Genomic DNA, 14,830 nt, shown 5'->3' on the forward strand with positions numbered 1-14,830 from the left:
GTCTCCTGTTTCCATCTCATGTGTCATCTGCTCTTGTTCACTCAATTGATGCAGATGTACTGTTGCTTCAGTGCTGCATTCAGAACGATAAAAATCATCCGTATGCAAGCCTAAGAACCTTGAGTGCGTACGTGATGCTGCATATACCTGTATACTGTATGTGTGCATCACTTGTCTCCCTTTGAAAGCTGTTGTAGCAACCCTGCACCCAAAGCTGTGCTCTGCTTCTCTTGGATTTCTTGGACCAAAGGCAGTCTTCAACCAACTTTGTTTCTTTCTAGACTAAATCTCTTTCCAGTCCTTCTGTGCAGATGATGCAGATGATTTACTTGGTCTTTTATTTAAATGTATGTAAATTCATTACGGCCCTAATAAACCAAGCTGCAACCTTAGACATTTTGTCTCTATTGTATTTGAAAGCACTCAAGTACCGCTTTCAGTGAGACATGGGGACCCAGGTTTGCGTTGGAGATCAGTCTGAATGCTTAGCATTTATCATGTGACCTTACCGTTGTTGAAAGCAAGTGCAACACTGCTCAACCTTTGTGATCACAGGTGGAGATTTTATTTAATACTAAAAATAGGCAGCGTGTATAAAGGAAAAACTTCTTCTGTATTTCTGTGGTTAAGGGAAATGTGTATGTAACAATAGTGGAAGACTCGTGTCTGAATGGGGACATCCAGAAAACCGATGACAGCAGTCTAATATGAATGGCTCCAGTGTGGGCTGATTGTTGGTGAAAGACTTGTAATCCAAAAGGCTGTGACACACAAGATAAGCAGCTGTCTTTTCAAGCCCACGTGTCATTTCAGCTCTTTGTTCATGCTCTGTTCCTGTGTTGGTTCAGAGCAACATTCAGATTGGAATCTGCTTTTTCTCCAAATAGCTGTGGCCTGCCTCATGCAATGACTTACCAAACTTTCCACCATCTTTGACCTCTTTCAATGGGTCTTAATAGTTGCATCTGCTGTAAATTATGGTGTTTCCCATAGTCATTTCTTTTTTCCTCAGATTCTCCACAATTGTATTTGCAACAAAGTTAGGAAATAAGTGCAGCACTAACTTTCCATTTTTGTTTGTTCTAGGGGCTTGAGGCCAGGACGCCACCTGGAGGACGACGACATTGTGCCTGAACTAGCTTACATACATCCCAGAGAGAGACCTGACTGGGAAGAGACCATCAGTGCCATGGTGAGACACATGCACTCGGTGTCAGTCATTTCTTCTATATTCTATATTTTCCATCTAATGACTCAAATATACGGACAAAGAATGCCTCCTGTATAACTGATGGGGGGGAAAATCGGCCAGTAGTGTAATGGATTTACACCGTTAAACGGTTAAGATGTTTTTATTTCACAAAATGCCCCAAAACACTTTCTATTCCCCCCCCCCCCCCCCCCCCCCAAAAAACCTAAACATTTTCGTTTTTTGATTTCTGCCAGCGAGGGCAAACATAGTCCTATACAAATAATGTATATGTCTATGATCTGTCTGTGAGTATGTCTAGGGTAAGACACAGTCAAAATGCAGTCTCTCACGTCGTGGCTCAGGACTTAAAAAATCTGACATGAATGTCTTATCAAATTTGTTGTTCTTGAATAGTGGTGTGGTTGTTATCTGCGTTTGTTTTCAAACTAGATGATCAATTACTCGTCTTTCTGACTCTTATCAGAACTGCGTCTCCACTCCTGAAACACCACCACACATTCGTGATTAATGCCTATGAACCTTTGTGTCTGAAAGCTTCCCGTACGAACAGCTACCCACATAGATAATCATCTATCTGCCATCTGTGAACTCTTGTCAATCGTTTATTTCAGTCCGTCTCTCCGCCTTGGCTCTCATTCACTAGACGGCATCATTTATTATTTTCTTTCTTCCCATCTTTGGTTGGGTCTTGCTTCTTGCATCAACTGCATGTTGAAATGAGGCCGTCTCCATGGTAACATGCCGAGCCACCCGTGGTCTGCACGTGGTTGGAGCCCTATCACTAGTGTTCACTTCGATTCGGCTACATCGATGAAGAGGAACAACAATCTCACCAGGCTAATGAATATTGATCTCATAGATGTCTAATCGACATTAATACTGTATCTATGCTATTCTTACCTTCAATATGTCATATGAAAGGGACTGTAGTTTGCCATACATTATTATGTCTTCATGAGCTTAAGGTAGTGATGAGAAATGCTAAGCAAATGAGTGGACGCTGTCACTGTGCTAGTGCCATGTTGCATCACAGATAATGAGCTTTGTGGACTATAGTGCACATAGAAGGCTTATACTCCAAACTTCCCCTTCAAATAAAATATACTGAAAAGTGTACATTTTTAGCAAAGTTATACATTTAACATGTCTCACTGCGTTAAGATGTTGCATTGTAATTGCATTTAGATCATCCAGTAGGCTGTTACTGTATTAAGATCATTGACTGCTGCTTGTCTAGAGGTAACTTCAGGTTAGGACGTTCAAAGCTTAGACAAGCTGGCTTTGACATTAATTTACACTTCTTTCTCTCTCCTGTGCGTATGCTCTTCTCTCACACTCTCCCTCTTTGGCACTAAGCTTTAGCGAAGCTCAAGTGAAAAATTTCACACTAAGTTTTGATAAGTCCCGTATAAGAACAATTAAAATGAGGACAGAGCAGCTGCTGTCCCATATCTGCCTCAGTCAGCCTTGTGGAGTGAACACCCTGGGCCAGAGGTAATGAAGGGTGTCTCAGTTGTCCGAAAAATGCTGACCTCATCTGCATACCACCTTAACTGTCAGTGACCGTCTGGCTCTGCAGCCACAAGGCTGAAACAGGAAACTTTCACACTTTCTACAGTCCAGTAATGCAGTTTACTCTCTTTTTATTCATCATAACTTCATTTTATGGTTTGCTGTGGATGTGGTTTTCAGTAGCCTGCTGTCAGATTAAGCCCTGTTCTTATAGGTAGGCAAGCAGTACTTGATATGCAAATTTCACCATGCAATCATTAACTGATAAAATCTACTTGCACCAAATGGATTCCTCGGGCTGCTTTAATGTGTTTTAGGCCGCAGCTGCACATTTTTCTCACACTTTTCACAGACTAATTTAGGCTAAATAAATCAACTGAGTGGCTTCATTAAGGGGTCATCTAACAAGAAGAAAGAACAGTGTTTTTTTCTGTTGTTTTAATGAACCCCTATGTGGATAAACTGAAATACTGCTGTAATCCAATGAGTATTAGGGTTTCAGACTAAATCGATCTCCATCACTACTGACTCTATGCCAACTAACAAGATTATTCTCTAACACGGTTAAAAAGCGTATGATAATCAATACCAATTAAGGCAGCAGTACACTATAAACAAATCACACTTGTGCAAACCCAAACTGCTATTGAACATGCAGTTTTAAGCAAATGTCTCCATACTTTACATACTGTGGGTTGAAGTTTGAGAGTTTAACAACACTGCATTCCAAATGGGAAAGCTTGTACATGCCTCTTTGCGGTTACTATACAAATCCTTTTCTCACCATCATTTGTCTTACAAATGAGCAAAAGACATGTAGAACATGTTGTTTCCCAACCCCAACGCCAAGTCATGTGGATATCTAATTATAAATTGTGGTCAGTCAAAGATTTCCACCACAGACGGGTGAGAATTTGGGAAGAAAAGGTGTTAAGGGTTTTAATAAGGTGGTGGGCGAACTGAAGCCACCAGAGCGGCAGTATGTCATCATTTTACTTACTGTGGCTGTGAAGGCCATTGCATCATTCTCGTACTCATCCACTCCTTATGTCCTATAAATGGAGGCAATATCATTCCAGAAGAGCCCACTCCAATCAGGATGGGAAAATCAAATTCATTTACGACAGTTTTTATTCAGAATTACTGTATTGATTTCAAGTGACTCTTCCCTTTAAGGCTAAAATTAGAAAATCATGGCTGCAAAATGGCCCATGAGAACTTGTGATCCAAATCAGTATAATCCATGGTTAGCACAGTATCTTCAAGTATACCTTGGCATAGGTCAAATCCTGTGATGGCATGTGCCAATATGCACTATTAATTCATCAATAATTCACTCCCGGCGTAGAGGGCGTCACCCCAGCCTGACTTGTTAAACGAAACTTCGCTGTAGGGTTGGTTACCCAAGCTGATCACAGTAATATAATACATTAAAATTGTGTAACCACGCCACACAAAAAAAAACTTTAGTCTCAAGTGTGTGTGTGTGTGTGTGTGTGTGTGATGTTGGGCAAGTTTCTTGTTATCAAATATAGTATGCACCTGTTGGAGAGCTGATGTTTGTGTGTTTCTATGTATTAGGCAAGAAGTGCAGAGATCCCCGAGCTGCGAACTGAGCCCCTCATGCGCTCGTGCAGCAGCAGCACAGCCAGCATGAAGGTCAAGAACGTCAAGAAGTGAGTACACACAGACACACACACCTGCCTCTGCCTGTCTACTGTACCTCTTCCGTGTCGGTCCTGCCCTCTCTGTTTGTCTCACCTTTGTAACTCTTTATCGCCCCGGTTCGCAGATTCTATTCCTGTCTTATTCCTTTATGTTTCCACTGCACTTTCCCTCCCCTAATCCTACTCACTCCATTGCTGTATCATGCTTTGTGGTGAACTGCTAACCAAAATTGTGTGTATGTATGTTTGTGTTTGTTTTTAGACTATGCTTCACCAAAGGACACTTCCCAAAATTGGCAGAGTGCGCTCACTTCCACTATGAAAACGTGGATTTTGGTACAATTCAGGTAAAGACCTTAAACATGAAACGTGCCTTTTCAGTGAAGTGTGTGTGTTTTGCCAGTGTAGCGTTTGAAGTTTAGTTGATGTGACATTTTTTTATCATTACATCAGTCTGGATTCTTGTGTCATGGTGCAGAGGGCTCTTTGAAACACCAGGGAAGTTCAAAGAGCAAAGGTTCCAGTTATTTCCCTGGAGTGTTTATAAAATGGAGAGATGATGTTCACGAGCACAAGTATGACTCAAAAGTCTCTCCAAATTTATGTCAAGTAGAATTGACCCTTTTGATGTTATCATGACGAGAGGTGATGATTTGCATTTCTTTGATTTTGTTTTTGACTGTCAGCCACATTACAGCACTTATTCATTCATCTGTGCTTCACAGATCCCAGTTAGGGGCTCAGATAGAACTATTCCAGGCCTATTTATCTCTAATGAGCTTCTTCATCATGGTAAAATTGCATGCTGACATGAAATTGCTCCTCTCTACCTGCAACATCTTGGATGAAAGCACTTTGAACGTTTATAGCATACTGTAACAGTCTTTGAACACAAGACTGTCAAGGCTGTGCCGTTTTTCACAGATTTATCTTAATTCTCAATCGTCAATGTGATGTATCGAAAAGGCAGACAGGCTTGTGTCTTTATGTGAATACAAAGGAGTAAATTACAACTAGACAAAGGAGACGATTGGAAAAGAAGTTAGAATGGTTAAAACAGTTCAAATTTGTTGCCTTTATCTGACTTTTGGCCAATGCATGGCAGGACGGGCAGCACCTCAGTCCCTCGCAACCTTGAATAGAAATGAACGGGTGTCATGAAAGGTTTTATATTCATTGATTCCATGTCACCAGCACAGGTGTCCATATGAAATAACTTAAATAAAGGTAAAGAAGATTTTCTGACATTAGTTTGACAGACCTCAAAGCACTTTCTCAAATCGTCCACCTTTCTTAGACAACTTAATGTCATGTTAGCAAGAGTCCAATAGGGGTCAGCATTCAGCTAAATTTATAACATGCAGCCATTGAAAGAACAGGATGAGAGTATGCAAAAGAGAGTAAAATTCTACTTTGGAAACCAGTTATTTGTTTTCATATCTCAGCGATCCAGGACAGACGCAGTCTGTTCAACTAATGTGATCCTTTCTCAGTACACTGGCTCTTCTTTTAATGTTCCCAGCTGTGTGTGCTGGGTGGCCTTACTCCCTCAGAGCAGCACTGTCTCAGCCTCTGTGGTTTTAGTATTTCTTTGTATATAACACTGTCTCTTTGCATGCTTGTGCAGATGCTGCTGTGTGCTTTTAGTATTCACCATGGCTCCTGCCGCCTCTCTTGAGTGAACACAACCCCAAGCAAAAACTCCTGTCTTCTTTGTTTTCTGAAGGTTGTTCCATTTGTTCCTCAGGTCTTCAGTCAATTTAATTTGTTGACACGCTTATACTGAAATGCTCCGAAATTCATTCAGTCAATTTGCCCAAATGAACCTGACATGTTGATAAATGTTTAAATTAGTTGGATAGATGCAAACTCTGTTGCTTACTTAAAGATTCAGAGAACGTTTCATCAGATTAAATTCAGAGGCATCATCATTGAGTCCCTGCAAGCGCTGCTAAATAGATCGGGGTGTAATATCACAACAACATACTGATAATGCAAGAAACCCAAAGAGAAAGTGTTGTGTTGTTTGATCATCACAAAGGCCAGAGGAGTGTGTGTACCATTCAGAGCAACACATGTAAGGGCAGTACTGCTATTTTAACTGTATTATTAGTAACCTGCGGAAACCAAAAGTCGCCTTCCTCCCATATTTAATGTTTTCTCTCAAACTGTTCCTGTTTTGAATACATAGTTAGAATATTTGTTTTTAATATCCAAATGAAGGTTAGAGAGGTCTAATAACATATAGTTGTTTGTTCAACCTGAATGAAAGAGATTTTAAAGTCAAGTGGAAGGTTTGTGCTGTTCCTGTCTTTGAGCTTTGCCTGGCAGTTCAATTATTATTATCTTTGAGCTGGATTGGAATGACAATTAATTTTTCCTAGCAAATGCTGTTTTTCATTAATGTTGAAAGTACAGTGTGGATATTATTCTAAGCCTACGTTTTACATATATGTTTGGTGCATATACTTGATGTCAGCAGCACAGTCTCATTGATAGGAGTTCACCCCCCGCTGGTTCACTGTATATGCGAACACATGTATGGTTTGTATTGTAAACTGGTGCCTCTTACTGACATTTGTTCAATGGCAGTTGCAAATTCATAGTGAATGCCTCAGCAGCAACACCTGCATCATGTCCATCTGCGTGAGTGTGTTGTGGTGGTATTCACACTACAAGCAAAGCTTCATATGGGCAGAAAAATGCAGTCAGGCATGTGATTGGGCTTCCTCACTCAATAAATTCAAGTTCAGATCTATATATCAATTCTAGTTTTATTAAGGCAATGGTTTTATGATGATTTATTAAGTCCTTTCTTTGATGCACATGATCAAAATCAGAAAATCTTTATCTATCTTCATTAACCTTGGTAATCTAATATTTGCTTATGTAAGAATAACAATGTAAAATAGATTAGAACAGTACAAGCACACACGATATACAATGTTAGATATAAGATTCAGACATCGGTGAATGGAACCAGTTCTCCAGATAGAGAAGTGTGATGTAGTAGTTATTTGGGTAGTTATGGATCGTAGAATATTTCATTCATGAGATAAAGCAATTTTTGTAGACACTAACTCTCATTTTTTGCCTAAATTTATGTAGAAAGTAATAAATATCAAAAAGCAAAGAAAATACTTTTGTTGTTTTGCTCCCGAAAGTGAAATAATTCAAAATGAAAAAATCAAGTTCGGGTGAAAGTGGATGAAAAGAATTCTTCACGGTTCAAAAGTTACAGACAAAATTATTACAGCGCCGCCATCAGGTCAATCACGTTTTGTTATTTATTTGCTTGACTAGTGGGTGAGTTTTTAAATTTATGTGCTTGGACCCCTAATAATAAAAAAAAAAGGTGTGTGATAGGCCCGAGACATTTATGTGAGACAGAGAAGGGTGACGTAACCAGAATTGGACAATAATCTAGGCAATCAATCTGAATTTAACAGCTGTGAGGGATTGCCCCCTCCCTCATCTCAACAACACTGTATGCACTTATAAAGGGTGTGATTTTTGTGTGTGAGTGAATGAGGGCTATAGCTTGTATGTATCTGTGCGGCCATGCATGTGATAAAGATTGACACCCCTCTGGGCCATTCTCAAGGCTCGCTTACTGTGTTCTGCTGCTTGGCCGATGGGGCCTTGTCTCCAATACTTCCTACTGCCTTCGGACAGATGACAGAGAACGTCTGTAAGGGAGGGGGACTGCTTATCATCTTGACTGTCTGTCATCCATAAAACCAGCCATCCATCTGTTCATGTCTGCGTCCTCCCTGCTAGCTGAGCATCGTGACACAATATGCTCAAACGGCCCACTCGCCTGCTTCACTCACAAAGGACCAAAAGAGATGCATGGAGATGAATTCCCTCCCCCAAACCATGGGACCCAATCCATCAATCGCAGCACAAACGCTGAAGGCAGCAGTTGCCAGCACACACCCAGCCAGCCAGCCAGCCAGCTAGCATGTCCTTTAAAGGCACAGGACTTACAAATTACACCACCCCTAACAAAATGTAAGCACAATCTGCATTTTAACATCAGGTTGGTAATTACAAATTGTCCAGGTTTACAGTGTTAGTTTGTTCAAGGCAAACTCGGGGCCACAGCAGGCAATAAGATGATGTCAAGCCTTCCATCACACGTTCTTGCAGGGGACCTCGCTTCTTGTGAGCAGAGGATGATGTAACTGCTTCTTCATTCTGCCCTTGTTAGAGGAAACAAAGGACCAACCACAGCACCAACACATACATACAGCACCAACACACATAGACACACACACACACTCATATGCTTAACCTCCATGTGTGTCTGTCTATTAATGGAGGACAAATATGCTATGGACGTATAATATACAGTATACACCATCATCGTGTTGTTTTCAACTTCAGAAAATATTCAAAATCCTAGTGTTTTTATTTTCCCCATTTTGTTGCACAATTATCTAACTGATAAATGATTGTTAGTATAACATTTAGCTGTAAATCTAGACAAATCAAACACCGTCTTGGGACTTGTAACTGGTAACTGAATGGCTGATCAGCAAATCTTAAAGCTGCCTGCATACACTACAGCAGTGGTTACCAAACTTTCTTTCGTGCCCCCCTTATATAGATCAGAAGTTTTTTGCGCCCCCCCCCCATACGTCTCTCCACTCAGGTTGTTCCTAATACATCTATGTATGTTTGCACTCCTAGAATAATATTCATATTGTTTTACTGTGACATACAACCAGTCAGAAAATAACAATTTTCTCCCAAAAATCGGTTCCATATACTCTTACTCTCTTCCCATCCTCTGTGACCTAACTTGGAGAGCCTTGGGACCTGGGATGTGGGAATGTTTTAACTGCTCAGCTGGCGATTGGAGTAACTGGTTCATTGCAGGAGCATTAAAGCATCCGTGGAATGCCTTACCCCATCCTGGCCTCAACAACTGTATTTTGCAATTTCCTCCTCTCAGCAAGATTAGTGTTCTTTATAAGCCAGTCATTATGTAAAATTGGGATCAGTGATGTGTCAAAGGATACTGTCTATTGAGTTAATTGACAACGAGCTAATGTATGTTTGTGAATATTGTGATTTGTGTACATTGTGTGCAGTTGTGTGCATTTACAGGGTGAGAATATTGATACCAAACTCTCTACGCTATGGTGGAAATCCATTGTTAGGCCTGACTGAGTGCTCTGTAGCCTGAGGCTTACACTGAGTTAGATTACTGTTGGTGAATTTGATAGCACGTGTATGTGTGAATGCACGTACACCAGAGTAAGCAGATGTCTCTTTTAACGGGATTGTCATTAATGAATCCCCTCCAAGTCATGATCTCATCCCCTCGCAGTGTTTAAATCCTATTGCTCTCTTCAGCCCCTTATAAGATCCATTTTATAGCTTTAGTAATGATTTCAGCTGTACCTTCACACTCCCTCCGTCAGCTCCGAAGTACTGCAGCAGAGCCCCACAGGCATTCTTGCACTTGAATCCCGTCTAGTTCTGCAGACTGACAAAAATACCACGGTGTGAAAGTGATGTGATAGATAATTTCCCTCGCAGCCTAACCTTCCAGCTTCTCCAATCCCCATAAATAACAATTAATAAATAATGACAACCTGTGACATATGCTGTACTTACTCATAGTCCATGTGATAAGGTGAGAAACAAGTCGTCAAAGTACAAAAAATAAAGCTCCCGGCGTTCAAATGTGAGTATGAAACTAGATTGAGTTTGTTTTTTTATGTAATGGAACAGAACAAATTGAAAAGATAAATACAAGTTGACATCACTTTACAGGAGAATGTATTTAATAAGCTGAACTCAAGAGTGAATGTAGTGGGAATAGCAAGCGAGTGAGTTTATTGATTTGTTCAGAGCTGTGGCAGACAAAGATGCATTGACCTCATCCACCATGCCTGACAGAATTTGCTCTGCTAAAAGTCAGCAAGCTTTCAATAAGTTGGTTTTGGTCATTCTGTGAGTAAACTTGTTTTTCTAAAGTTGCTGCATCTGAACAAGCCACCAGCTCAGAAAAATCTTATTTGTGCATATGCTGCACTGACACTAGATTATTTTTTAACATTTAACGGAGTATATGAGAGTATATTTAAAGTATATGAAATAATTTCAATCTAAAGTCATTCTGTATCTCTCCATAATCGTGTATTAAATTGCCGCCTGGTGATCAGTGCATTTACAAGCTTCTTATTTAAGTGAAAGGATGCTGATGGATTGTCACTATTGGTGTTTGGGTGAATCTGGGAGATGTGAGGCGCAATCAAGTTGCTGGTTCATAAGAAGTCAATGCAGGTTGAAGAGTGGCAATCAGGTGAGTAAGAAGAGAAGGATGGTGGGAGCGTCATACATCGCTAAGACCAAAATCACTCATGTATTGTTTGGCTGTTCCTATAGATTTCCAATTCTGGGTTCTGCCTGAGCTACTTGACCTATCAATTTAGCGATCAATCACATCGTTTCAGTCCCCACAAACTATAATCATGCGGTGTTGGCATGATTTGAGAGATGAGAAGACAGAATGGACGGATCATTTCCATCAATATTTACAATACAGATGACTGTGTTGATATATTGTTATTATTGATATGTTTTCCACTGAGCACAAGTCAGAATAATGAATAACTGAAGTCCAAAATCACACTTGTGAGTCTGAAATAGTCAAAATTCAGAGTTCAGGACTGCAGCACAGCTGTGTGTGTGTTCAAAATGTCTTCACCTGATTGATAAAGGGGAAATGTTCTGCTGTTCTTGCTAGATGAATGGATAGATAGATAGATAGATATATACCTGGGTAAAACATAAACTTGCTTTTAAGGTTAAAATATTCCTGGTGTAATTTTGCAATTGATCTTAGTCGTGATATTTCTGTGCAGAAAAGATGTTGGGCTGGTATATTTAATAGTTAGAAGAGTAAGTATCTACTTTCTTTGAACATTTGTTTCTGCAACAAGATGATTTCTAAAGGCTCATTTGCATATGCATAAAGCTGGCCATTGTATTCGTTTAAATCAAAAGAAAATTTAATTGAGACCCAGCACCCACTTGCAGTCCAATACCTCGTACTTTCTACAGTTTTATTTCTGTGATTAACACAAATATGCTGATCTAATTCAGTGAGTTTTTCCTGGTGGATGTAGTTTAAGATAGACACTTGAAGAAGTGTTTCAGTGTTACTTTTGTCAGGAGCTTCCGCCGTAATTACATTTCTGAGATAATGATGATGATGAATCGACCTCCTCTCATATGGCTTAGACTGTGTGTTAAATCAATCCATCCTGTCACCGGCAGACTAGAGAGCTCAATGAATTGGGTCATCTTTGGATTATCATTTAATATTTATATTTAGACCTGTTGTAGATGATAACCGCGTTCTCATCAGACTAGCATCGCAGCTTCATACGTAGGCTATGTTCAGACTGCAAGCCTTAGTGATCAAACTCGATGCATTGCTCATATGTGATATTTTTTATTAAGCTCTTCACATTGATCTTTGAATGTGGCCTGCGTTTGGTACCAGTCTGAACAAACTTCTGACTACACGCTCGCCCAAACATAAACCACTCTCTCATATACGACAGCATCACAGGAGCTTCCAAAGCCCAGAAGTGTGATGGTCCATATCCTGAAAATAAACCCAGACGATTACTTCTCATACTGGGAATTAAACTGGATCCAGGTTGCAAATGATAAAAATCCGATCTAGGTCACTTCATACCTGTAGTCTGGACGTAGCCAAACTTTAACAGACAGAAGTGTTGCTCTGCTTCCCTCTATTTCGGGAACAATTTGGATTTCATGTTTTTAGCGCCACTGCCATTTCCTCTGCAAATATTTTGTACCTTAGGTGTTTACCATTATAGAATTTAGAATTTCAGTCCAACCAATCTTTAAAAAAAACTTTTTAATCTGTTATTTCAAAAGTGTAGATGGAAGCAACAAAGGTCAATTCAATTGTTCATATTAAACATGAGGTGCACATGCTGCCTATAAGGTACTCACTCATCTGATCACACAGTATTTGCATTTCCCATTGACCTGTAATCCTGTAGTCATACAAACTGAGACATTTAGCCAGTGTGCAAAAGTACATTGTTAGATTTCCTCTGATGTCAGTGTCCTAGTGGCCCAGTTGTCTAAGATGCAAACCACATGAGGAAATTCAATTTGCCTCGGTGTAAAACTCCCCCTATTTGTTTACAACTGCATTTTCCTTGCACGGAGAAAACCTGCAAGTGTGGGGCAAGTGCCAGTATCTTTGTAGCCAGTAACCTTTCACATATCCCCGTCACAAAGGTTGGCTGATGGGTTTCTGTCCTTTTTTAATCCATTTCATATGGGGGCGGCACAAATGAAGTCATCATAGCTGATGCAACCAATGCTTTTTCTTTCCTTTTTTTGTTTGAATTTGGCTGCAACCTGAGAGCAAGTACTTCTACAGAGGGAGGCCAAGATGATATTTTTAGTGATTTTATTTCTCTTTTGCCAATGTGGTTACACTGCACGCTACCGTCCTATGACTATTTACTGTGGCTTAAACTCCAGACTCTGATGAAAGCCTGGTTTCAAAGGGGCTTTTTCATTTTTCTTGCTTTTATAGGGAGAGTGGGTCGGTCAGTAGTAAATCTGTAAAATACACATGGTCGCAACAATACAGAGAGAGCGTTGGTTAGTTTCTTTTTTAGAGATATTCTGTTCTGCAATGGGTATTCATTATAATCTGGATTGGATTGGATTTTTCTGCATTTAGTGTGAGTTGAGGTGTCAGGCCCATGATCTTTTCTTCTGTTTCTCTTCAAGTAGATCTGTCATTCATCTGCTAGGTGTGCACTTGCAAGAGATGCACATTTATGTAGTTGAATCCTCTTCGTAAGACTGTATTTTCCAAGAGGACAGAGTGGAGCTTGAGAGAGAGAGAGAGAGGAATGCACATGTGAAAGGAAAAAAATGTCTCTCCTGCAAGTGTAACCCTCCCCTTTGTCTGTTACCTCCTGCCCCCTCTCTCTCCTCTTTCCTTTCTGTCTCTCGCTCACCCTCTCCCTCCATCCCTGCTCTTTGTCCAAGGAATGTACCAACCAGGGAGAGGGAAGAGGAGGAGAGAAGGGGGAGGGTTGAGCCAGCATGTCAGACAGGGGAGAGGAGGGGAAGGGAGAGAATAGCATGTGGCAGAAGGACAGAAAAAGCAGACGGTGAGGTCGACGAAGGAACAAAACTGGGTAGAAATTCTGGCTGTGCCCTCCTCCTATTCTATTTCTGTTGTGGATCAAATTGGCCGTTCAGAAAGTTCAGTTGGGAGCAGAAAGAAGTAAGCACGCAAGAAAGACGGCAAGAAAGAGAAGATGCATCACAATAGGAGGATGGTAGGCAGAGCAAAATGGAGGGGATGAAAGCTGTCCCAGAACCGGCTATCATCCTCCAACACCAACAGAGTAGCTGCTGCTGATACTGATGCCTCTCTCTCTTCTCTGAATCCCACACTGGGCGAGCTTAGGCTGTGCGTAAAAGAAAAGTGGAGAGCTGACATTTAGGTCGCACTGAGGGGAATTGTGTTCCACGCTGGTGAAACGGGACTCTGCGTGACGGGATGCACACTCGCACATTCTCACACTCGGGGAACCCCGTACACTCTTACATAGAGTGAGAAATAGAGTCTGTGGACAGGTGCTGGAGTATTAAGGAGGGACACGACTCTGAGCTGCTGCATGGCACGAAGGAGAGGAAAGAGTAGGAACTAAATCAGGGAAGGAGTGAAGACACAACTCAAGCGACAGTGAGTACAAAGGGTTTCTCTGACGGTGGCTACCACAGTCTTCCTCTTACATCCATCCTTCCTATTTGCTCTAACTCATTTTCATGCTGCTGGTCTGTATGTTTCATTGCTTGCCCTTTTCCCTGTGTACCTGCAACACTCATCAAAATATGGCTGTTGGATTTAAGTTTAGTCTTTCTCTGCAGAGACCTCTGTTAAAGGGACAGTGCAATTTAACCTCTGGGATCTCTGGTTTATGAATTCATATGCTTGCACTTTGCACACAAAATCTTTCTCTTTTTTGGGGGTGTTTGACTGAAACATTATTTTAAAAGAATAGTAACTTTGGTTGTTGCTGATGTGGCAAATGTGACATAGAGAGCAACATTGTTTTAAGGATATTGCATAGTTTTTAGGAAGGTGCAGTGCTGTTTTATGCAGGCGATGTAAATGGGATTTTGTACAGATCCATTGCGGAAGTAACCAATCAATACCTCAATTCAGGGGTGTCAAACTCATTTTAGTTTGGGGCCACATTAAGCCTAATTTAGATTCAAGCTGGCCAGATTAGTAAAATCATAGCATAATAACCTATAAATGGATATAAATGGACAACTCCAAATTTTACTTTTGTTTTCGTGCAAAGAGGTACAAGTTCATATTGCAAATGTTTCCTTTTATTTA

The 14,830-nt window shown here is 40.6% G+C and overlaps 1 protein-coding gene across 1 annotated transcript in view; it reads left to right on the plus strand.

The window, feature by feature from the left end:
* Positions 1 to 14,830, plus strand: part of arhgap32b (Rho GTPase activating protein 32b) — a 78,034-nt gene that overhangs the window by 29,770 nt on the left and 33,434 nt on the right. Inside the window, exons 3-5 of the mRNA XM_076161219.1 lie at positions 1,087 to 1,192; positions 4,307 to 4,401; positions 4,655 to 4,739. Of these exons, the coding sequence (XP_076017334.1) occupies positions 1,087 to 1,192; positions 4,307 to 4,401; positions 4,655 to 4,739 (286 nt within the window). The remainder of the gene's footprint in view (positions 1 to 1,086; positions 1,193 to 4,306; positions 4,402 to 4,654; positions 4,740 to 14,830) is intronic.

This window comes from Genypterus blacodes, unplaced genomic scaffold (assembly GCF_046128005.1).
Source record: "Genypterus blacodes isolate CSIRO-AG114 ecotype Tasmania unplaced genomic scaffold, CSIRO-AGI_Gbla_v1 ptg000111l_1, whole genome shotgun sequence".
Classification (NCBI taxonomy): domain Eukaryota; kingdom Metazoa; phylum Chordata; class Actinopteri; order Ophidiiformes; family Ophidiidae; genus Genypterus; species Genypterus blacodes.